We start from the raw sequence: 22,809 nt of genomic DNA on the forward strand, positions 1-22,809 counted from the left end.
CCCGGGACACAGCGGCCCCGGCTGCAGGCGGCGGCTCGGCCGCGCGAGTGGGGCTTCGCCCTCCGGCCGGCCGGAGGCGTTTCCGAGGCGCCCCTCCTCCCCCTGGCGGCCGGGTTTCCGTCGAGGTCGGAGCTGCACGGCCGGAGGAGGGCAGAGTAGAGGCGCCAGGCCGCCCCCCAGCTGTAGTAGCTCCCGCCGCCGAGCGTCGGGCCCTCGCCGCAGCCGCGACACCGACGCCGCGGAGCTCGCGGCCCGGAAGGGGGCTGCGGGGGCGCTGCTAGAACGCTCAAGGGGCTCCCGGACCGGCCCCGCCCCCGACGCGGCGCCACCCGTCGCCCAGGGCGACTGACCCCCCCGCCCGCGGAGCTCGCGGCCCGGAAGCACAGGGGCGCGGGAACCCGGTTGGCCCTAGTTCCTCCGCGTGTCACACAGCCCGTCCTTCCCGGGCAGTCCGCGCCGCAGGATGTAGCGGCGGCCGCGCAGGCTGCTGGGAGACGAGCGGAGCGCGCGGCGCTCGGAGCGCGGGAGTGTTGTTCGCCGTGCGGGGCGGCTTCGGACCCGCGAGCGCAGAGCGCAGCTTCTGGAGAAGTGCGAGGGGCTGTGGTCGCCCTGCACAGTACGAGGTGCGCTCGCCTGAGGCCTGAGCGCCGATGAGTGCCGCCGTGCGCAGGGCCGCCGGGCATGGAGTCCACTGCGGCCCGCGCGCTCCCGCCTTAACGCCGCCGGTGGCCAGGAATCGGGCTGGGCGGCTTCCCAACGCCGTGGAGCCGGCGGCGCCGAGCGCCCTCCCAGGCCTCCCGCTGGGCCGCGCCGCGGAGCCCCGTGCAGAGCGTCGGGAAGCCTCGTTATTTTATCGCTGTTTCTTTGGAGGCCGCGCTGCAGCTGCGTGATGAGCCTGTGGTACAACATTAACTGTCGTCGCTTCCAACCCGGGCCCAGCTCAACGTCCTGCCCAGCCTACCCCCGTCTAATTAGTTCGCCACTCAGCCCCCTGCTCAACAGCAAGGGCGACCAATCGAAAGACCCTTCACTCATGCCGGCCCCGAGCGCCACAGGCGTGACTTAACTGCCGGCGTCAGGAACCGAACTCGTGCTCCGATTGTCTTCTGGAGTACTTCGACACGCGTCTGCGCAGGCGTAGTCCGGCCCAGCGCCTGGGTGGATGGGAGGGGGAGAACCGGAAGTCCGTGTGTTGCCGTGTGGGAATTGTAGTTCTGTTCCCGCTTGCGCAGTCACGGCTGGGCGGGTTGTAGCCTAAATCCTACCATCTAGCGAGAAACGCGGAAAAGAGTCTGAGCCTGTCGGGTCACAGAGGCCTCACCCAGATTACAAGCCTTGTTGCCACCACGGTGGGAGGGCCCAGGCGGCGTCGGCGGAGCGCGCGAGCGGCCGGAGGTGTGCGCGCAGGCCTCTGGGAGTTGTAGTGCAGTGCACGCAGCGCAGTCCCGGCGCTTGGTGGGACAGCCTTTGTTTCGCGGTTAGGCTGGTAAGTAAAGTGGGGTCGGCCGGGGAGAAGAAGGCTCATTTGTGCGGGTACCAAGGTTCTTCCTCAGGCCCCCACCGGGTCGGTTTTGGGTGCCCAGCCGCGCACTCCGTTCAGTCTCTTGCTTTTTCAGGCTGGGTGGGATGTGTCACCTGCAGGGTGGGGAGGACGAGGGCTGGGGCCCGATGATCTAGGGTCCAGAGGTCCGGGACGAGGCGACGGCCAGGCTCTGGGGAGAGTGGGGTTCCCCGGCCTGGAGCACAGGCCTGACCCTTCAATGGCTGGAGCCCACTTGACCTGCATCCCGTGCGTTGGTGGGATGTCCAGCGTTGAGGGGATGATACAGGCTGAGACCTCATCATGGAGTCATCTCTCAAGCCTGCACTCAGGAGTCCCTTCTGTCTCTGACACCTGTGTCCCACTGAGGTTGGGCAGGGAGACATCAGAAACCCAAAATACATAATTAAAGAGACAAATCCTGTCTTGGAAACTGCAGCGAAGATGGTGACCAGGCAGGAGCAGGACGAGGCAAAATTGTTAGTGCTGGGCCAAAGAGGAGGAGGGAAGCACACCTTCCCTCTGGACTGAAAGGCCTTTTGGGGACTCGCTGGCTCCTATGCGTGGTAGACAGTAAGCAGATGGTCACCAAAGGACAAGACTTCCACCAGTTGCCACAACACATGTTCACTGCAGCTGGCTTCTATTTTCTACTTTTTCCCTACTTTTGTTCCTGTAATTCCTTCCAAGACCACCCAGGATAGGTGCCGGGTCCCACCCCCATTTTACAAGGGTCACAAAATGATGCCTGGGAGCCCCAGAGCCATCTGGCTTCCTGTCAGTAAGAGAATCACCCTGGAAATGAATCACCGGTACAGCTAGAGGATGTACCCACCCAGGCGTTCAGTTTCCTGGTCTATGGAGTAGGGTGGGGAGATTCAAGATCACCCTCAACAGCACCTAAAATATACCAGGCACATAGCATGCACTCAGGAAGTGCCCCGCCAAGTTTCCACTTACATCCGGTTTGTCCTGGATGTGGGCTCCACGGTCCCACAGCCAAGTTCCTTTCTTCCACACTGAGGTCCCAGGTTTAGGGTCTCTGGTTACTGTAGGGACCAGCCTGGCCTCACAGCACCTTTCCCCCCAGAACTGGTGCAGGCTGTTCCCACAAGAGGCCAGGAAATGACCACTGGGCTCCTGACTACCAGGGCCCCAGTAAGTATGCCACCATCCTCACCTGCCCAGACTTGGGGTCGCTCATGGCTCATTCTGGCCCAGACCTTTGTCCTCACTGACCCCCATCCAGGAGCACTCATTAACCACCTCCATCTCCAACCGTATCACCTATACACCTATCACCATGGCTGTAACCGCTTACCTGCAGCAGGGGAGTTTATCGAACATAAATTTACTGGCCCCCAGTTCCAGAGGTAGGAAACCCAAGGTGCTGGCTGGTTTGGCAACTCTTGATTCCAAGATAGCACCTTGAATGAGATGATTTCTGTAGGGGAAGGAGGCTGAACCTGCCCTTTCACGATGGCATTTATCCCACCAATGAACCTGCCAGAAGAAACCAGCCTCTGCAGAAGTGCTAGAAAACATATGGAGGTATAACAATGAGGGGAAGTACCCCATGACTACCCCATGCTTTCTCTCAGGTATGTTTTGGGTTTTTTTTGGTTTTTTGTTTTTTTTTTCCGGTATCAGGAATTGAACTCACGACCACGCACTTGCCAGGCAGGCGCTGTGCCCCTGAGCTAAATCCCCAGCCCTGAAGATTGTGTTATTACCCCAATATTTAAGTGTCCAGAATTAAGGCCCAGGAGACAGGAGTCCCCTGGGACCCACTGGTAGGGGATTTCCCCAGATCTTCCCAGTGAGAATGTAGTATGGTTGACACCTTGGTCTTCATCCTGAGACCTGAGCAGAGAACTCAGCCTCACTGTGTTGGAGTTCTGACGTATGAACTAAAAGGCAGTGGAAGAGAATCAGTCTGGAGCAGTTCATTATCATCAGTAGATAACTAAAAACAGGTAGAGCAGTGGGTCTGGGTATTGAGTCCTGGTTAGTTAGCATCTCCATCTCATTTAGAGATGAGAGGTTTTTTTTAATTTTTCATTTTTCCCCAAGGGCTTCATTAATGATATGTGTACAGGTTGAACATGCTTAATCTGAAAATCCAAAGTCAGAAAGTTTTAGATTTTGGAGCATGTTGTATTTTCTGATCATGATGCCCAATCTGTAAAGTCTACACAAATATTCCAGACTCTGAAATCAGAAACACTTCTGGTCCCCAGCATTTCAAACAACAATGTGCAGATGTAATTTTGGCTTGCAGGGATAGACAGGCGTCCGGCTGGGTAGTTCTGCAGGTGTTCCTCTCCCAGCCACCCAGACCCTCCAGGGAGCACACTTCCTGGTGAACCTAACATGCCCATGATGCTCTGTGCTTTGTTGTTGATGCCCCAGTACCATTTCTTATTTCAAGACACTTCTCTAAACTGTTGGCCTATGCCTGAAAGACAGGGTATAACCTATTACCTCCTAAGCTACTGCCCCCACATACATACTCCAGAAGGTCCCCAGGTGCTGTAGGAAAACCTGATCTGACCCCAAAACCCCACTGGGCTCAGCTGAGAACCCTTGCATGTCTCAGGAGCAAGTGACCTTTTGGGATGTGGCTACTGACTTCACCCAGAAGGAGGGACAGTTGGAGCCTGCGCAGAGGACTCTATCATGATGTAATGCTGGAGACCTTCAGGCTCCTGTTGTCTGTGTGTAAGGCCACACCCATGTCCCTGATGGTCTTCCTACAGCATGGGTTCAAATTCTTCTGAGTTAAAGATGGAGGTAGGACTCAAAAAGAAAATATTTGTCTTAGGCTTCAGGAGGACACTGTAGAAAGGAAACATTAAATACGATCCATGTTACCAAATACCAAACCCAGAAGAAAAGGAACACAGCATGAGGGAGACATACTGAGCCCTGTTTGTAGAACCCCCAAATAGACCAGAGTGTTCTCCAGAACTACCCCCATTCTTTGCCTTTTTTCTGTATAGCTCTGTTGTAATCTGTTCAGTCTGTTGTAACAGAGGATCTTAGGCTGGTTAATCTATAAGCAACAGAAATGTGTTACTCGGGCATCCCAGGTCCTGACAGACAACAGGCTATTCCCCATGTTCAAACAGTGGCCCATCACCAGGTCCAGAAGAGATGACCAGTGTGGAAGAGAGCCACAGCAGAGTCCCCTGCCATAGTAACAAACAACTCTCACCCACTATGTTAGCTTCGTGTTGCTGCTGTAACATTTTCACAAAACTTCTGGCTTATAGCAGAGTACTTTGTGAACACCAGAAAATGGGTCTTCCTAGCTGTGATCAGTGTCTAAACGACAGGTTTCCTTCAGGAGGCTGCAGGGAAGAATCCACTGTTATGCATTTTCCAGCTTCAAGAGGCTGCCCACATTCATTGGCTTTTGGCATTGCCCTGACTGACATCCTCCCTTTCTCTCCACATCTAAGGAGCCTGGTGACTTGGCCAACTGGGTGATCCAGAACAGTCTATCATCATGTCAGATGATTAGCAACCAGAATTGCTTCTTGCCATGTGTTAATCGCATATGTACTCTGGGGTCACAACATGGACATCCTTACAAGTCATTACTCAGCTACCCACACCAGCTTGGCCTTGTTTCTTTCAGACTTGGAAACCAGACAAGACACCAAACTGTCAGCCCTAAAGCAAGGCATCTCTGAAGACCTGTCCCACAGATTTCTTCACAAAGATTTCTCTGGGGTGGCCTGTGGCCCAGGGTTGACACAGAGGGCACCTGGGAGTGGTGGCATGGATGCCTTATAAGCCCCAGTGTGCAGGTGGTCTTTGTGCCAGTAAAGATACTCACACAGGAGTAGCAGGGGAATGGGCTTGGGGACAACCTGAGATTGAGCCCCAACCTCCCAGCTCAACCAATGACTCCTGAGAGGCACAGCCCACATGTGTGGGAGACATATGGAAAAAGAGAGAAGCTAGACTCCAAGGTAAGTGCTCAACAGAAAGCCTACACAAAGGAGAAATTGTATGAATGCCAGGAGTGTGAAAAGGCCTTCAGCCACAGCTCAGCACTCATTGAGCACCATCGAACGCACACAGGAGAGAGACCTTGTAAGTGTCCCCTGTGTGGTAAAGGCTTCCAAAACAGCTCAGCACTTAGCAAACACCAGAGGATCCACACCAGGGAGAAGCCGTACAGGTGTACTCAGTGTGGCAGGACCTTCAACCAGATTGCCCCTCTGGTCCAGCACCAGAGGGTACACACAGGCGAGAAGCCTTACGCATGTGGGGAGTGCGGCAAGGCCTTCAGCTTCAGGTCCTCCTTCAGCCAGCATGAGCGTACTCACACAGGTGAGAAGCCTTATGCGTGCCAGGACTGTGGCAAGGCCTTCCGGCAAAGCATCCACCTCACCCAGCACCTGCGCACACACACTGGAGAGCGGCCCTACCACTGCAGGGACTGTGGCAAGGCCTTCAGCCACAGCTCATCCCTCACCAAGCACCAGCGCATCCACACAGGTGAAAAACCCTATGCGTGCCTCGAGTGTGGCAAGGCCTTCACCCAGATTACACCACTCATCCAGCACCAGAGGACGCACACTGGGGAGAAGCCCTATGAGTGCAGTGAGTGTGGCAAGGCCTTCAGCCAGAGCACGCTGCTGACTGAGCACCAGAGGATCCACACAGGAGAGAAGCCTTACAGGTGTCGTGAATGTGGAAAGACCTTCAGCCACAGCTCCTCACTGAGCCAGCATGAGCGCACACACACGGGTGAGAAACCCTACGAGTGCCAGGACTGTGGCAAAGCCTTCAGGCAGAGCACCCACCTCACCCAGCACCAGAGGACACACACTGGAGAGAAACCATATGAGTGCAGCGAGTGTGGCAAGGCCTTCGGCCACAGCTCGTCCCTTACCAAGCACCAACGCATCCATACAGGTGAGAAGCCCTATGCATGCCATGAGTGTGGCAGGGCCTTCAGCCAGCTGGCACCTCTTGTCCAGCACCAGAGAACACACACTGGGGAGAAGCCCTACCAGTGCACTGAGTGCGGCAGGGCCTTCAGCCAAAGCTCCCTCCTCATAGAGCACCAGAGGATCCACACCAAGGAGAAGCCCTATGGGTGCCATGAGTGTGGGAGATCCTTCAGCCACAGCTCCTCACTGAGCCAGCATGAGCGCACACACACAGGTGAGAAGCCTTATGAGTGCCAAGACTGTGGCAAGGCCTTCCGGCAGAGCACCCACCTCACCCAGCACCGGAGGATCCACACTGGGGAGAAACCATATAAATGCAGGGACTGCGGCAAGGCCTTCAGCCACAGCTCATCCCTCACCAAGCACCAGAGGACTCACAGCGGGTAGGCCCACTCACCTGTGCTGGAGATATGCGGACCCTATAAGCCATAGTTCATTGTAGTAGCCTTCTCTCTGTCCCACTCACACATACACATGCACACTTGTCAGCCTGTCACACACCCTCAGAGTCCACACTGACTGAAAGAGTCTATACAGCAGGCAAGTGTGGAGATAACACAGAGGAACTTCAACTTGGAGTGCCCATCAATGTTACATTATAGAACCTAGAAACAGGAAAGTACACATGCAGAGTGGTGATGGCTTCTGTCCAGCCTTTACCATATTCTAAACCAGAGGTGTTCAAAGTGGTGAGAATATACCAAATGCTTTTCACATTAAAAAATGATGTTAGAATTTGCTAGCAGTGCACATTGTCTTCTCCAGGGTGAGAGGTGCTTAAAAATGGTTCACATTTACTAAAAAACATGGCAGAGCATATTGTTCCAGAGTGCTCCAGAAATGAGAGTGCATCTGCATGAACTCACTATGGATGCTTGACTTATCTCAGCACAAACCTGGTTTGTGTGTGAACTGTCCCATCAGGGTATGTGGCAGCCGGTCCCAGAGATCTGAACTTCATGTGACACAGTACCAATGCACTATATGTAAATGTAAATTTGTTGTCTCTTGATCATTTTGCAGTAAGTTAAAATGTCTATGCACAGTGGTTGAAAAGCTTTCTATGGGAAGACTACAAACATAAAATGACTTCATGGAATCTCAGATTGTATGGCAGCTTTTGCCACATTGTTCTGTGAATTTCACAGAACTCATAGGCATTAGATGCAGATGCTTCTGTATAAAAAGGGGGAAATAGTTAAGCTATCATCTCAGCAGGAAAATTCTATATTTTACAAGATTTCTGCCTTTTGGAAACTGTACAAGTTAATCCTCTCCTAAATTGGTTTTTCATTGATTCTTCATCCCCGTGTAAGCTTTTGTTTTTATAACTTTCAAGTTCACAGTACTTCATTGAACCCTGAATCTCCAAATAGCAGCCTCCTTGCATAGGTAGTGCTTTGCTGTCCTTGTTGTTAGGTACTTCTTTCTTCAACTGTCAGTTGTGCCTTAAGTCAGTGAGTTTGCTTTCCCTAATTGTAATGGTGGCATACTGTAAATTTCTAGTTAACTCTCAATTTCTCTCTTGGGACCATGCTGCAAAGTCTTCCAGTACAGTTTCTTGGTAAGCTTCTGGAATGCCTTTCTGGAGTTAGTTGCATTGTTATTTTAACATTAAGAGAGTCAGGGTAAATCATGCATGGCAGCACTATCCAAAAGAAACTGCAAGGTACACAGGTGACTTTTAATACTGGATTAATCCCATTTGAAAACCAGGAGCAGATACAGTTAATAATCACTCCTAATGTACACCACATATTGCTGTTTTAACATGTGGGTAGACAAAAACTATTCAGCTAACCATTCTTTCTGTGCATTACATTTTTAAAACCTAGCACACATTTTACACTTGCAGCACATCACCCAACACACACAATCAGCCAGGGAAAATGGGGCAGCGCAATGCAGTAGCTTCAGTCCTTTGTGTAGCTGTCTTGAACTCCTTCCTTTTGTAGCATGAATTCTCCTTTTTTCTCCATGTTTGTCTTTGGGTAGATGTGCTGGGAGACCAGACTGTGTAAATTGCATGATGGCTTCTGCTCTTAGATCCAGTGTGGATATATGTAATATTTCAGAAACCTATGGATCCATTCCATTAATAAAGACAGCAAAGGTGCATGCTGGCTCACAGCAGAATGCTGTGACATGAAGGGCTGTGGTTGGAAAAAATTATCACTCTGTAACTACCATGCTAAAGACTGACTCAGGCAAGAATCATCCATGGAGGCTAAATATAGAGGCAGAATTTTGATGAGTGGGATACTTGCATGCATTGAAAGTATCTTCCTACAGATTGTAACAATGCCCAGGTAAGCAAATGAAGCATTCCAATAGGAGGGATGTGAAAGCTGCAGTCCCAAATCGCATCCAGCGGCGTACACACAGACAAACCATTGGCTCATCCGATAGTATTAGGAGTAGGCACATCAGGGTTAGCAGTGTGCACATAGTTGTGTAGTTTTTATTTTCTCCCTTTTCTATAAGTTTGAACTTTTTTTTTTTTTTTTTTTTGGTCCTTTTTGAGACAGGGTCTCACTATGCAGTTCAGGCTGGTCTTAAACTCACTTTGTAGCCCAGGCTGGTCTCGAACTTGCAACAATCCTCCTGCCTCAGCCTCCCGAGTACTGAGAGTACAGGTGTGCACCACCACACCCGTTAAGTTTGAATCTTTTTTAAACAAGAAGTTTTATAAGCAGTATAAACAAAGCTAGGTAGAGTAGTATACACCAGTACTCTGGGAGGCTGAGGCAGGAGGAGTACAAGTTTGCAGCAACTTAGCAACTTGGTGAGACCTTGTCTCAAAATAAAAAAGGGCTAATAGCTCAGTGTAAAGGTTGTCGGGTTCAATCTCCAGTACTGCAAAAATAAAAAATAAAGTATAAACAAAGAAGGCAGACATCTACCATTGTGCTAAATGAGACAAGAAAAGAGAAACAAGAAGTAGGGTGTTGGGCTTCATAGTAACAAAGGATTTACTTATGGCCCCAAGTGTCAGGTGCATCACAACAAAATCAGTGGCAGTGGGAGAAGGTAGGCTGACATGCCACAGTGGGAATTTGAGTTGAGAGAGTACATTTAGGATTTTTCTTACCAGAGCCCCTCTAAGCTTAGGTTCAGGGTTGAATAGGCTACCGGGGAACTTAATGCAGAAACTGTGGTGGCAACAGGCACCTAGGTAGACCAAACCCAGCCCTGTATAAGCCATGGGAAACTTTCTCTCCAAGGACAGAGTGCAGATAAATGAATGGGGAACTTTCCATATGCTTCCAGGCCCTGCGGACAGCAGAACTACAAAATATATGGAAAATATTCCTGAGTCGCTGCAGGGAGCAAGCACCCCTCCCACTCACACACAACACAACAGCCACAAAAGAGACTGTAATGTGAGTGAAGAAATAAATACTTTATTATGTTAAGCCTGTGTGACTTGGGGGTTGTTACACAGAATGCCTGCTTAGACAGTGACAGAAAGAGGCACACTTCTGTATCTACAGGGAGCAACTAAATTAATGCTCAGACAACAGAAACAATGCTGTAAGCTGAGATTCAATGTAAAATCAAAAGATCACCTTATGGAACCCAAGGAGTTTAGTTCCCGTTGCTCAGGCAGACAGATGGCTTCATCAACTTTTATTGGTATTTTCAACCCATTTTGATCTCAGCCCCCTAATAAGAAATACACTTTACATGGCAGCCAGTTTTTATATTTAGATACACAGCTGAAAAGTTTCACAAAACAATATTTGCCTTCACTACACAATGAATTCTGACCTATTCTACTCTACTTTGTTGCTTTGTAATGCCAGCGGCCATCCACTAGTTAGATCTCACAATTCACTAATGGGCTGGAGCCTACAGTTTGAGAACTGTCACTAGGCGCCAAGCATTTTGGGGATCTTTGCCAGCCATTCCACACAGAAAGACACAAGAGTTAATCGAAACAGTTTCTGTCTTTGAGGATTCAGAAATGAACTTGACATGTATTTACAAAAAGGCCAAAACATCTGTCAAGAATTCTGCTTGAACAAACTTGGAGAGCTCCAAGACCAGCAGTCAAAGCAAAGATGACTACGAAAGCGCCAACAAACACACACTGTAAGGCAACTGTACACTCTGCACAACGTCAAATGACCCCGCCTATGGGGTGGTGCTGAAGTGGCTGTGGAAGAAAACAGCTTACACTCTGTGAGCATCTGCCCGGGGTATTTCTGGAGGCGAAAGCACTTCTAAGTGCTCGAGGCAACCTTAGAAGACTGACATCAAGACATCACTTCTAGATTCCCAGCCAGGCTAAACTGACATCTCACGGGATGCCCACAGCACCTTCCACACACACGGAGCTGCAGTCCTGCCCACATGGGCTCTAGGCCTCTTCTTGAGGGCCCCACTGCTCAGCAGCCAGGGCATAGGTTCCTAGCAGTCTGGGTAGGCACAGTGCTTCTTGCTGCTGTGGCTGCTGTAGTGTTCATCAAGGTGGGCGATCCATGCAAAGGCTTCCCCACACTCACTGCAGGAATACAGCTGCCCGCGGCTGGCTCCTGCCTCAGCCACTACAGGGCTGGCAGCTGAGGAAGGGCCTGGGGCCTGCTCAACTGGGGACCCTAAGCCATCTGTGGCCAGCTCCTTCCCTGCATCACTGGAGGCACACTTGGGTCCCTCCTTGTCCTCATCCTCATCTTTTGGATGGGGCCTCTTTGTTCCAGTGCCTGGCTGCAGGCCGGCCAGCCCCACTGCATCCTTGTCCTGTTCTTCCAGTGGTGGCATGGCTCCTGGCCTGGATGTCTCCTCTCCCTCATCATCTGGAATCTTCTTGGGCTGCCCTTCCTCCTCCTGGGCCACATCCCCTGAAGGGCTCATGGGAGCATCCTCAGCAAGCCTGTCTATCAGCGGCTCATTCCCAGAGATGTCCTTACACATATCCCCTTCACCGTCACCTGCAATGGGTCAGAATGTGAGCAGCCCTGGCTCTCAGGGCCCAAGAGATGGAAGCTGCTTCCAGCACAGAACTGGGAAGGACAGTGAGGCCAAAACCTGAGCAAAAGGAGGACGAACTCAGACGAGAGCAGCCCTCTTCCAGCTCCAGCAAGACTATACTACAACCCAGCTGGCTTGGACAGTGGCCCTCTGCCCGCCGGTCAGCACGCCTTACGTATCACGTAGTCTTACTCCCAGCCTGCCATGCAGCCATAGTTTCCATGTAGCCATCTGTACAAGTGTAAGGAATAGGCGGCCTTGTGCTTCCTGCCAGTGAGATGGGACCTGAGCAGCCTTCCTGAACCAGGAAGTGACGTGGCAATGGCCATGAGACAGGGAACCCACCTCTGTCAGCAGGAAGGACCAAGTGAGCCCTCAGGATGATCCAACCAGTTGCACCCATTCCTCCCCCCACCATGTGACCTGCTGGAAGATGGGACATTAGCATGCACAAAGGTGCAGAAAGGCTGGTGCATGCCTCCCTATGGAAGCTCAGCCACCATCCCCTATCCCTAAGGAAGCCAGGGCGGCCCAACAGACACCTCTGTCTGAGCTGCCTGTAAAGAGCTGTAGGAAAGAGCAGTGCGTGACCAAAGCCATCTGGTCCTTCCAGCTGTGGTCAGACCCTGGAAGACTACGGTGCCCTCAAGGCCAGCGTAAAGCAGAGGGCCTCGCAGCCACACAGATGAGCCCAGTCAACCCACAGATACTTGCCCTGCTGTTCCACTGGGGGGCCCAGCTTCAAGGTGGCTGGTTATGCAACAAGAGATCATGAAATAACAATACTGTCACCACCTGCTCTAATGCAGAGGGTGAGATGACAGTGAGAGGCCCCTGGAGGCCCAGCCCTCACCTGGCCAGCCACCCTTTCCTGCCAGTCACCCACCCTGACCTCACCTGGGCCACTGTCTTCTGGCAGGTCCAGGTCCTCCAATCCAGCCTCCTCAGTCTCCAGCCTGACGATAGCATCAGGCTGAGAAAGCTGATATCCTGAGTGGGTGAAGAGCACCATGAAAGCTGGAGAAAGCAGCTGATAGCTCCTGTCTCCTCTACACCACGCCCTGCCACAGCTGCTCTCCGTAAGAGCCCCAGAACCTGGAGGTCCTGAGATCAAAGCAGCAGCACAGACCAAGCAGGGGTTCTGCTGGGGTGAAGCTGGAAGGCTGATGAGGCATGCAGAGGTGGGGAGCCAGGGGCAACAAGTCACAGACCAGAATGCAAAACTGAGTGGAGCTAAACTAAGTGCTAGATTAGTGAGTGTGGGGCATTGGGCTCCTTTCCCAGTGCCAGCAAAACCATATGATGACAACTATAAAGGGCTCAGTCTGGCAGCCTCCCCAACAAGGAGGGTAACAACTTCTACCAGCTTCATCATCTGGCAGGAAGAAAGGCCAACTCTGCAACAGGGAAGCTAACAGGCAGGGGCCATGTGGCCCAGGTGTAGCTCAAAGGCCACACTATAAGGGTGGGCAGAGACCTTGGCAAAGGATCCAGCACATTCAAGTTCAAATACAAAGGAGACACCCTTAATGTCCACCCAGCCCCTGGGACTAGGGGTACAGCACAGCCAGGAGGGGCCTCACCCCAGAGAAGCAGCTTCCTGTAGCTCTGCAGGTTCTCCTCTGCAGGATCCAGGTGGTCCCACTCCCCTGAAGGCAGAGGCTCCTCTGAGAACGACTCTGGCTTCTGGAACAGCAAGGCAGCCAGAGCTAAGCACTATACCCTTTCGGAAGGATACACCGTCCCTCAACCACCCAGATCTCTGACTCCAGTGGCATAAGCCACCACCCTCCTACAGGTCTACCCTCAGAATTCCCAAGCAGAACCCCAGGAAGGGACAATATCAGGGCCCAGGGCCCACAGCGGCCCCCACCCACCTCCAGCTCAGCTTTGGCAGGGCCAGCCTCCCTGGACTTTTCTCCCCCAACGCTCCCCTGTTCCAGAAGCATGGACTCCAGGGCAGGCCAGGCTGGGAGGAGGGAAGGTAGCGCTGAGGAAACAAGTTCTTTGTGACTCAGAATTTCAAAATAGGAGAAACACCCCACTCCCTCCCCCGCACAGGCCTAGGGTGGCCATATCACGGCAGGTCTGAGACACTGTGCCTGTCTGCAATTTTCTGCCACAAAAAAAAAAAAGGAAGTTCAGGCTCCAGAGAGGCCCCAGCAATGCCAATTCCAGCCAGAAAAGAGGGACACTTCTTTTACCCACTGGGTTGCTGAAGTGCTGGCATAGATGTGGGCTGGTGGGAAACCTCCTTTGCCAGCACTATAGACATAAAACTTTGGAAACCACATGAATATCTACTATACGTAAATGTTAGTGGCTTGAGGGACCCACCCTCAACACAGAAGAACATCACATGTAGCACACAGCCAGGGCATGGTGAGGCCTGCTCTGATGGAAGGTCAGGCTCAGGTAACCACACATCAGCTGCCACTCAGAAACTGCCCCTACACCCACACAAGGTGCAGACTCAACTTTCTTTCCAGAGTGCACAAGGAATGGGAGACTACTTTCCTCTTTGTATGTCATGCTTTCCCACCATCTATAGAAAGCATGCATGACCAAGCCCCCTTCTAAGAGGAACTTCATTAGACATCAGCACATCTGAGACTCACGAGAACCTGCAGGGATAGGCCACCTCTAGCATGCACTCCTGCCCCCACCCCCCTCCAAAGACACCACCCGCAGTGCACTGCGGCGCAGCTCAAGTGTTGGTGCCCCGGAAGCGCCCAGGCCACCTGGCAACAGCAGTGGATCCGAGTGCTGCTCATACATTCCCTCGCTGAACTCAGACGATGACCCCCTCGGGGAGCACAGCAGCATCCCTGTTCACAACCAAAGGAACAATGACACAGAGAGGCAGGTGGCCCCTGGATTCCCAAGCCCCTTTATCACCCATCCCTCAGACCTCCCCCTTACCCACAAAGGAAACCTCCAGCCAGCAATGCACCCACAATGTTTACCCAGTTTTTAAGAGACTGGTCCCTGCCTTTGAGTGCCATTTTCCTTCCAAACATCTGGAAAACAGATGCAAGGGCAAGAGACCAAGCAGCTGTTCTGGCCCACAAAGTAATCCTAAGGGAGAGGCTACTGGGCAGCTTGCTTAGAGCCTGAGATGCTCCCCTCTGCACTTCTTACACATGGGAAAACTAAACTCTCGTAACACCCAGTGCTGTGGATTCCAATCCTTTCAGGCCCTCCTCCCTGTTTCCTCTTGGGCAGGCCTTCTGGGACAGCAGCTTCACCTGGCTCATCCAGGACATCAGAAAGGCCCTCTACCAGGGAAGCTGCCTTCTTGCAGTTTTCAGGATATTGGGCCACCACCCAGGGGCGGACCCTGTCAGGCAAGATGCCCAGGAACTGCTCCAGCACCAGCATCTCCAGGATCTCTTCCTTCGAGCAAGACTCAGGCCGCAGCCACTGTCGGCACAGCTCATGGAGCCGGGCCAAGGTCTGGTGTGGCCCTGCTGCTTCCTGGTAGGCAAATTCCCGGAAGCGCAGGCGGGAGAATTCAAGGTCCACAGGGGTCCTCTCATAGCCAGTCTCTGCCTCAGCTTCAGCATCAACCTCAGCCAAATCTGGATCATCTTCAGCATCAATTTCAGCAGCATCATCAACCTCAGTCACATTAGCACAGACCTCATATGTGACCTCAGCATCATCATCAGCCTCAGCTGCATCAGCATCAACCTCAACCTCAGCAGCATCAGCATGGACCTCAGCATCAATCTCAACCTCAGTAGCACTGGCATGGACCTCAGCCACATCGGCATCAACCTCACCCACACTGGCACTGACTTCAGCATCGACCTCAACCTCAGAGGCATCAGCATGGGCTTCAGCCTCACTGGCATGGACCTCGGCGGCATCAGCATGGACCTCAGCAGCATCAGTGTGGACCTCAGCGGCATCGGCATGGACCTTGGCGGCATCGGCGTGGACCTCAGTGGCATCAGCATGGACACTGGCCTGGACCTTGACCTCATCAGCATCAACCTTGGCCACATCCTCATGAACCTCAGCAACAGCCTCAGCATGGTCCTCAGCCTTGGCCTTGGCCTCAAGCTCTGTGTCAGCTTCAGCCTTGGCCTCAGCCTGAGCCTCAGGTTCCCCCTGCTGGGCTGCATCCTCTGAGCCGAGTGCAGGTGGTTCAGGGGGTGTTGGGGAGCTCCTGGGAGAGGCCACAGCCTTCTCAAGAGGTAGCATCTTGCCAGGCCGGCACCAGAAATGTGACCGTGTAGACAAGGGCACAGCAGAGATGCCCAGGATGACAGGTGTCCAGGGGAGGTCAACCAGTGACAGGATCCAAGGACCTGCAGGGGAGAGCACCAAGATTGATGCCACACAGTGAGCACACAGGACATCACGAGGAGCCTTTTCCTTTTTTTCTCTCTTTTTCTTTTGTGCCAAGGACTCTAACTCAGGACCTTGTACTTGCCAGGCAGGCGCTGTGCCACTGAGCTATATCCCCAGCTCACGAGGGGCCTTTTCACTCGGCCATGGGCTGCCAGACCCAGCAGAACTCTAGCTTTGTTCTTGTACAGGTAAAAATTAACATAAGCATAAAGAGCAACTCATTTAATAAGAGTAGTATTACCACAATTTTCTTTAAAATGTCAGGATATGAAAAAGAAAAATAATAGGACAACCTCATTACAAACCAAATGAAAAAGCCTTTAAAAAGATCAGTAAACTTATCCCAAACATGCATGCAACATACATGATATAGGTCACATCATATCAGACTTGGGTTTGTCCCAGAAACAGAAGGTCTGTTTCATATTTTAAAACATGTCTGGGCCTGGGGATTTAGCTCAGCGGCACAGTGCCTGCCTGGCAAGCGCAAGGTCGTGAGTTCAATTCCTGGTACTGGAAAAAAAAAAACCAAAAAAATAAAAAAATAAAAAATAAATAAAATATGTCCTATGGAGACTTCAGTTCTCAGTGACATGGAAGGACCAGGTATCAGTTTGTCCCTCTGTTTAAACCACTGAAGACCTGAATTAAAGTCTGTGTTTAGGCAAAGGAGTGGGAGTTGGACAGCTCCTCTGGAGCCGGATGCACAACCAACCCCTACTTCTGGAAATGGCAGAGGCCTACAGACCTGGGCTGATCCATGCACAGAATCAGAGGGGTGGGATCAGGAGTTTCCAGGGTGGGGATGACAGGATATGGACGAGACTGAAGAGAGGGGAGAATACAGGTCTCAGCCTGCCCTCCATGAACTCCAACTGAATCCCATAGGCAGGAGAGCACCACCTGTAGGACACCTACCACTCAAGAGAAGCCCAGACTCAGGACAATCAGATGAAGTCTTATAGTAACTGCAACAAACAAACTGAGCTAAATAGACCAGGAAGCCACCACCAGCCTCAGGCCTTTGTGGGCCACTCTGCAACTGGCACCTTCAGGAACTTGCAGGGGTGGCAAGGGGGTAATTTCCCCTATACTGTGGGAGCAAGAACAAAGCCACACTTTAATCCAAGCTAAGCACTGCCTTTTATGGAACCACAGAAACAAAACTTTCTTCCAGACACGTATTTTTGTGGAATCCAAGAAAATCTCTGCATGACCACAGCTGCCATGTCTTGTGAGCAACCCCACTTTTACACAGAAAACTGCCGAAGAGAACTGATAAGGGAGCAAGCATTGCTGACCACTTCCAAGTACAGTCAGGGTCTCTGCTGGCACTTCTCCACCAATATCTGGGGTGCCAGAACCTCGGGACCGAGGTGAAATGAAATGTCTAGAACAGGCAAATCCAGAGAGAAGAAAGTGATCTGTACCGCTGGCAACTATGGAGATGGGGACAAACCACTAATGGGTATAGGATTTCTTTTTGGCATGATGGAAATGTTCTAAAATTAACTACAGTAATGGTCACATAATGAACCTATATAAAATCAATGAACATATAAAAAAATCAATGAACTGTCCACTTTAAAGAGGAGAACTTAATGGCATATAAATTGTATGTCAGTAAAGCTGGTTTGTTGGCAGAGACCCAACCTTCAACTTTTTCCCACTCCTTCTATGGCTAGTAAAGCAGAGGTTAGGGGTAAACATAGAAATCTAAATGCTTGGAAACAACCCCCACAAAATTCCATTTCCCTCAAGAAAAGAAGACCCATACCACCAACACCACAATCATCACCATCATCAATCACTACATTATCACCATCACCACCAGTGAGCACCAGCACTGCCATCATCAGCACAACTCACCATAGCCATTATCATACCTATCACCACCACCACCACCATCAGCCCCACATTAATACCACCACCACCAGCATTATCACTATCACCATCACCATAACTATCATTACCATTACCACCACCATAACCTCATCCCCATTAATACCACTACCAGCATAATCACTATCAGCATCACCATAACTATCATAACCATTATCACCATCACCACTATCACTGTCATCTCCATTAACACAACCACCAGTACTACCATCACTAGCATCACCATCACCATAGCAACTATCATAACCATTATCACACTGTTATCACTACCACCATCACTGTCATCACCACCATTAACAATAACACCGCCAGCAGCAGCACTACCTGACCACCATCTTCACCATAACCATTATCAACATCACTGTCATCACTATTAACAGTACCACTACCACCACCATTATTCTCCAGCAGCAGCAGCAGCACCATCACTATCATCACCAATACCCCTCCCTTCTGGCCACAACTCCCTCCTCCCATTTGTCCCATCCCATTTCCTTCACTTACCCTCCCCTGGCCCTGCCCTAGCCCACTCTCCAATCTTTCATCTTCTCCAGTGCTAGGCTCTTAAGTAGTCCCTCCATTCCCTGCATACTCTCTCCTACACCCTCTCCCTTTTATCTGCTTGCTAACTGCCTTCCCTGCTGGAATGTGAGCCCGAGAGAGCCAGGATTTCCTCTAAGCAGGTCTTGACCTGGGCATTGCTCAGTGCGTGACTGCATAAATTCTGCTTTTTGACAGTGCATCTCTGAGGGCGTGTCTGTGCCTAATGGCCTACGGAACCTCACATCCATCTACCTGGAGTCATGATCTATTCAGAGGCTAAACGAAAGAACACCTGGGCCACAAAGTGCAACCTCACCCCTACTACCCATATGGCAGCACCTGCCAGGAGCCCCTTCCTTACACCCCGTGCCCCCACCCAGACATAGAGGACCTGACCAGCATCTCCCACTTCATAGCTTCACATAGTACTTCACATAAGTACATTTGCATGATTTTTTCATCTCTATGGGGGGCCTAGACCGCCTCAGTTGTTTTCTTTATAGCTTTGTCAGGTAATTACTGAGTTTTCCGGCTCCATCATGCCACTATCCCTGTCTGTGGCTTTTCAATTGCTGTGATCTTCTGGCTATATATGGCATTCCATGTTTCATATCAAACTCAGCCATTGGTAAAATCAATTTCTAAATTCAGAAACCTGGTTTAAAAAGTGTCCTTCACTACCTCTTTCATTCATTCTCCTGGAGTCAGAAACACCAAATGTAAAGGGTCAGGTAGAAAAGATTTGAAGCCTCAGAGGCCAACACTCCTGGTGGCAGCTACTCGACTCTGCCTTATTGTCTGACACCAGAGCCCTTTGCACACGCACGGCCTTGCACATTCCCATACATTTCAGAAACAGGCTATACTAGGTGGTCTGCCAATCTCTGTACCAAACTTTTAACTTTTAAAGTCATGTTTTGTTTTAGTATTAGTGATTGAACCCAGGGTCTTCACACAGATACATCACCAGCCCTTTTTTGTTAGAGAGAAGTGCTCGATAAGTAGCTAAGTTGCCCAAGCTGGGCTCGGACTTGTTATCCTCTTGCCTCAGCCTTTCAGTACTGGGATGACAGCTTGCTCTGTCTGCTTCAGCTGGCAAATCTCTTGGTGGAGTGGCAATGCCAGCTCCAGCTAGTAATCAGGAAAAGGACATATAGAGCTCTTCATGGCTGTTTTGGGTAACTCCTCTTCTTAGCTGTCACAGGCATGTGTGCCCCACAGAGCTGTCCATATGGGTGACTGTGACCTTGCCCATCAGGCCCTGCCCAGGCTCATGACTCCTCTCCTCAGAACTTCAACTACCCTGGGGTAGGGGCCTGGCCTGAGGACAGGAACAGCCGCGGGAGCAGGTGAGGCAGTAAGAGGCACAGAGCAGAGAATGCTGGGGCCTGGACTCCCCGACTCTGAGCATGGAGGTGGCATGGACAAAGGAGAATAGGAAGCCCTCTCCCAGGTCACAGCATAAGAGGGACACCTCAGGCCTGGGGACTGGCAGGGCTGTCTGCAGTGCCGGGGGCTGTAAACCTCCTGAGGAAGCCACCTCGGCAGCCCACCCCACGACACCCATGGCAGCTGAGGTCCCTGTGATGTCCCCCTGCGGGAAGCTGCTCACACTGGAAAGCAGCCTGTCCCCACCATGCACAAGGTCCCTCTGGCTCCCTTTCTACATGACCTGCTGTTGGGACCAGAAGACCTCTTCTGAGCCCACCTCAGTCACTCAGCCACAAGGCTGTCCCAGTCAGACCAAAGCACCACTGGAACAAGCCAGCTTGAACAAGCCACACTCCAGCAGCCAGGTTCCTCCCCGCATGGGGCACAGGGAATCAGGATCAGTCCTGGATTTGCCCTGGATTTTCTGGGGGCTCAGCTCCCTGGCCCCAGCAGATGGAGTAGTATGGACGTGTCTTGAGCTGGTCTCATGAGATGCAGTGTGGGGGGTGGGTTGCTGAGCCCTCTGGAACCCTCGGAGAAGTCCCCCACAAGAGCACATGGGAGGAGTCGGGGCCTCCTCAAGAGTCCACCACCTCTGGGACCCTCCTCGTAGACTCTCAGCTGTTCTATCCAGCAAACCACCACAGCTCCTCCTCAGGCTCCTGTAAACAAACTCCTACCATACAACAAGAGAATCACTGGCATCTCCCAGGTCACAGGCCTGAGGATCACCTGTGGACACTACACACTCTAGGCCAGTGAGATATCCCAGCACCTCCCCTGGACTCACCCAGAGATTACTATGCATTCTTAAGGGAAAAATGACCTGGGCCTGATCCTACACATGTAGGAGGCTGAGGCAGGAGGATCACAAATTTAAGCCCAACCTGGGCATCCTCGTTACTCAGTAAGATTCTGTCTCAAAATAAAAAATGAAAAATCTCTAGAGATATAGCACAGTGTAAAGGCCCTGAGTTCAATCCCCACCACTACAAACAAAAACAAGCAGACTACAAACAAAAAGAAAAACAAGCAGAGACAGAAGCGGCATTCAGAAAACTAAAGAAGGAGGATCTCGATTTTCAGGCCAACGTGGGCCACACATAATGAGACTTTTTCTCAAAAAACAAAAACAACAAAAAATTCCAAAAAATAAATAAAGTGGACCTTTAGAAGAAGGAAAAAAGAGTAAGGAATCATCATTAATATCTCAGGTGCTGCTGGGCATTTTGGCACACACCTATAATCCCAGCACTCAGGAGGCTGAGGCAGGAGGACTGCTTCGAGTTCAAGGTCTGCCTAGACTCCACTGTGAGTTCAAGGCCAGCCTGAACCAAATAGTGAGACCCTGTCTCAATAAATAAATACACAAATAAATAATAAAATAAAATCTCAGCTGCCATCTGAGGTCCCTGCCAAGAACATACACTCCATCCTGTCACGAGGTCACACAGGACCAGATGAATGCTCTGCACAACCGGCCTAGGCTCTCCAGTCTCAAGGTCAGCTTTGGCAAGGAAGCTACAAACCCAAAAACCAGGAGAAGAAAGAACTTGGTGCAACGCAGACAGAAGAGCAGAGATCACAGATACTGTCAGGATGGGGAGGATGAAGGCGGAGCCCAGAATGCTAAGATGCCCACCCCTGCCTCAAGAAGCCCACTGAGGTACAGGGTGAATACAAAATGGTGTAAGTGAAGGGGAGGGGATGAAGTCAGGAAAAGGGCAAAATACTAATGAGTAAATGGGTATGCAGGAGTTCCACAACCTTTTAGCGAGGAAGTTTTTAAATTTTACAAGGAAAAGCCAATCCTCAGTGGTCTTCAGCTCCTCTGCTTTCCCTCCCCCGCAGCACCAGGGAGACAGACACATCCATCCCACCTTAACCCCCGGGTTAGCACCAAGCCGAGGATTCCCACTTCTGCCCTCCTCCTACCAAAAGGGCTCCTGGTGGAGGTGTAACCCTCACTCTAGCCGAATCACCTGCAGGAGGCTGGGAAGCAGAACACCACCCACCCCCACCAGAGGACTCCCACATCTCCCCTGCCACTGCTCCCACCCAGGGGCACCCTCAGTACCTCAGGAAGAGTCCCCCTGCCTCCCCAGCCTAACTCAGCGGGGACCATTACCTCCCGAAATCCCCTCACTTCAACTCCAATCCTCTCCACTCTACCCCAACCCAGCACCCGGGGAGAGGTGCCCCTTCAGCCACACCAACACTGCACAGACCGTGCGCAGAGTCCCTGGCACACCTCCCTCCATTCCCACCCGAGGGTCCCCCAGACCTCCCACCGCACACTGGGGGGAGGGGCACCTGGGGCTACAATCCCACCCAAGGGAAAGCAGACCTCCCTCCTAAAACCACACTGGGGACGAGGCGCCAGGACCCCGGGCCACACTCGCGCCAAAGGGTCTCCAGAACTCCTCCCCTGCGCCCACACTGGGGCTGGGGGTAACCTGGGCCACAATCCCACCCGAGGGTCCCCAGCCGTCCCCTCCCGTCCCCCCCTGAGGGGGAGCAGCAGCCAGCCACACTCCCCCGCAGGGTCGCCAGACCCCCTCCCCCGGCTCCACACATGGGGCGCGCCACCCCGGGCCACACTCCCGCCCGAGGCCCCCAGACCCCCCTCCTGTGCCCGCACTCGGGGGCCGCACACGGCCACACTCCCACCCGAGGCGCCCTCACCCCCTCCGGGCCCAGGCCGCGCCTGGAACCCCCGGCCCCGCGCAGCGACCCGGCCAGGCGCTCACAGTCCACTCAGCAGTGCGCCCGAGGCCGGACCCACCTGCTGCGCAGCGGGGCCTGGAAGGTTCCAGCCGCCCCCAGCCCAAGAGGCGCGATGGCGGCCGGCTGAAGTGCGCCTGCGCGCCGGCCAGCCCCGCGGACTGCGACTCCCAGGATACCGCGGGGCCGCCGCGCGGCCGGGACAGGACGAGGGCTCGCTGACGGGACGGCCAGCCAATCAGAGGCAGGGTCCTCTTTCTGTCCCGCCCCACTGGAGCCGACGTGGATTCCTATGCCATAGCAACGGTGTAAACAAGCGGACCAGAAAAAGCGGCCCGGATTCCCGACGCCTGAGAGGCGGAGACA

The 22,809-nt window shown here is 52.3% G+C and overlaps 2 protein-coding genes across 5 annotated transcripts; one reads left to right on the forward strand and one right to left on the reverse strand.

Annotated features, from left to right (window-relative positions):
• The first annotated feature begins 1,397 nt into the window (after positions 1 to 1,397).
• Znf135 (zinc finger protein 135) lies at positions 1,398 to 8,761 on the forward strand. Of its 3 annotated transcripts, XM_013509869.1 has the most exons (3): positions 1,398 to 1,486; positions 2,991 to 3,141; positions 5,184 to 8,761. In XM_013509869.1, the coding sequence occupies exon 3, from the start codon at positions 5,452 to 5,454 to the stop codon at positions 6,895 to 6,897; it is 1,446 nt and encodes a 481-aa protein (XP_013365323.1). In that variant the 5' UTR covers positions 1,398 to 1,486; positions 2,991 to 3,141; positions 5,184 to 5,451; the 3' UTR covers positions 6,898 to 8,761. The 3 variants fall into 3 exon arrangements, with proteins under 3 accessions (XP_013365323.1, XP_013365322.1, XP_013365324.1); XM_013509868.1 differs by lacking the exon at positions 2,991 to 3,141 and having other exon boundaries at positions 5,005 to 8,761; XM_013509870.1 differs by lacking the exon at positions 2,991 to 3,141 and having other exon boundaries at positions 1,399 to 1,486.
• A 1,131-nt stretch (positions 8,762 to 9,892) lies between these two features.
• On the reverse strand, positions 9,893 to 22,611 carry Zscan18 (zinc finger and SCAN domain containing 18). Of its 2 annotated transcripts, XM_013509857.1 has the most exons (8): positions 22,505 to 22,611; positions 14,733 to 15,800; positions 14,226 to 14,312; positions 13,362 to 13,474; positions 13,068 to 13,170; positions 12,382 to 12,474; positions 12,199 to 12,234; positions 9,893 to 11,444 (listed from the first exon to the last, which is right to left on the reverse strand). In XM_013509857.1, the coding sequence occupies exons 2-8, from the start codon at positions 15,691 to 15,693 to the stop codon at positions 10,924 to 10,926; spliced, it is 1,914 nt and encodes a 637-aa protein (XP_013365311.1). In that variant the 5' UTR covers positions 15,694 to 15,800; positions 22,505 to 22,611; the 3' UTR covers positions 9,893 to 10,923. The 2 variants fall into 2 exon arrangements, with proteins under 2 accessions (XP_013365311.1, XP_005414442.1); XM_005414385.1 differs by lacking the exon at positions 12,199 to 12,234.
• Between the last annotated feature and the right edge of the window lie 198 nt (positions 22,612 to 22,809).

The sequence above is a fragment of the Chinchilla lanigera genome, unplaced genomic scaffold, assembly GCF_000276665.1.
Source record: "Chinchilla lanigera isolate Chin_1 unplaced genomic scaffold, ChiLan1.0 scaffold00183, whole genome shotgun sequence".
Classification (NCBI taxonomy): domain Eukaryota; kingdom Metazoa; phylum Chordata; class Mammalia; order Rodentia; family Chinchillidae; genus Chinchilla; species Chinchilla lanigera.

Coding starts and splice junctions, on each gene's coding strand:
- Zscan18 (XM_013509857.1), bottom strand. CDS start 15,693: ATGCTACCTCTTGAGAAGGCTGTGGCCTCTCCCAGGAGCTCCCCAACA. Junction 14,313..14,732: donor TGATGTCCTGGATGAGCCAG/GTGAAGCTGCTG, acceptor GGTTGTGAACAG/GGATGCTGCTGTGCTCCCCG. Junction 13,475..14,225: donor GGATCCACTGCTGTTGCCAG/GTGGCCTGGGCG, acceptor TTGTTTCCTCAG/CGCTACCTTCCCTCCTCCCA.
- Znf135 (XM_013509869.1), top strand. CDS start 5,452: ATGACTCCTGAGAGGCACAGCCCACATGTGTGGGAGACATATGGAAAA.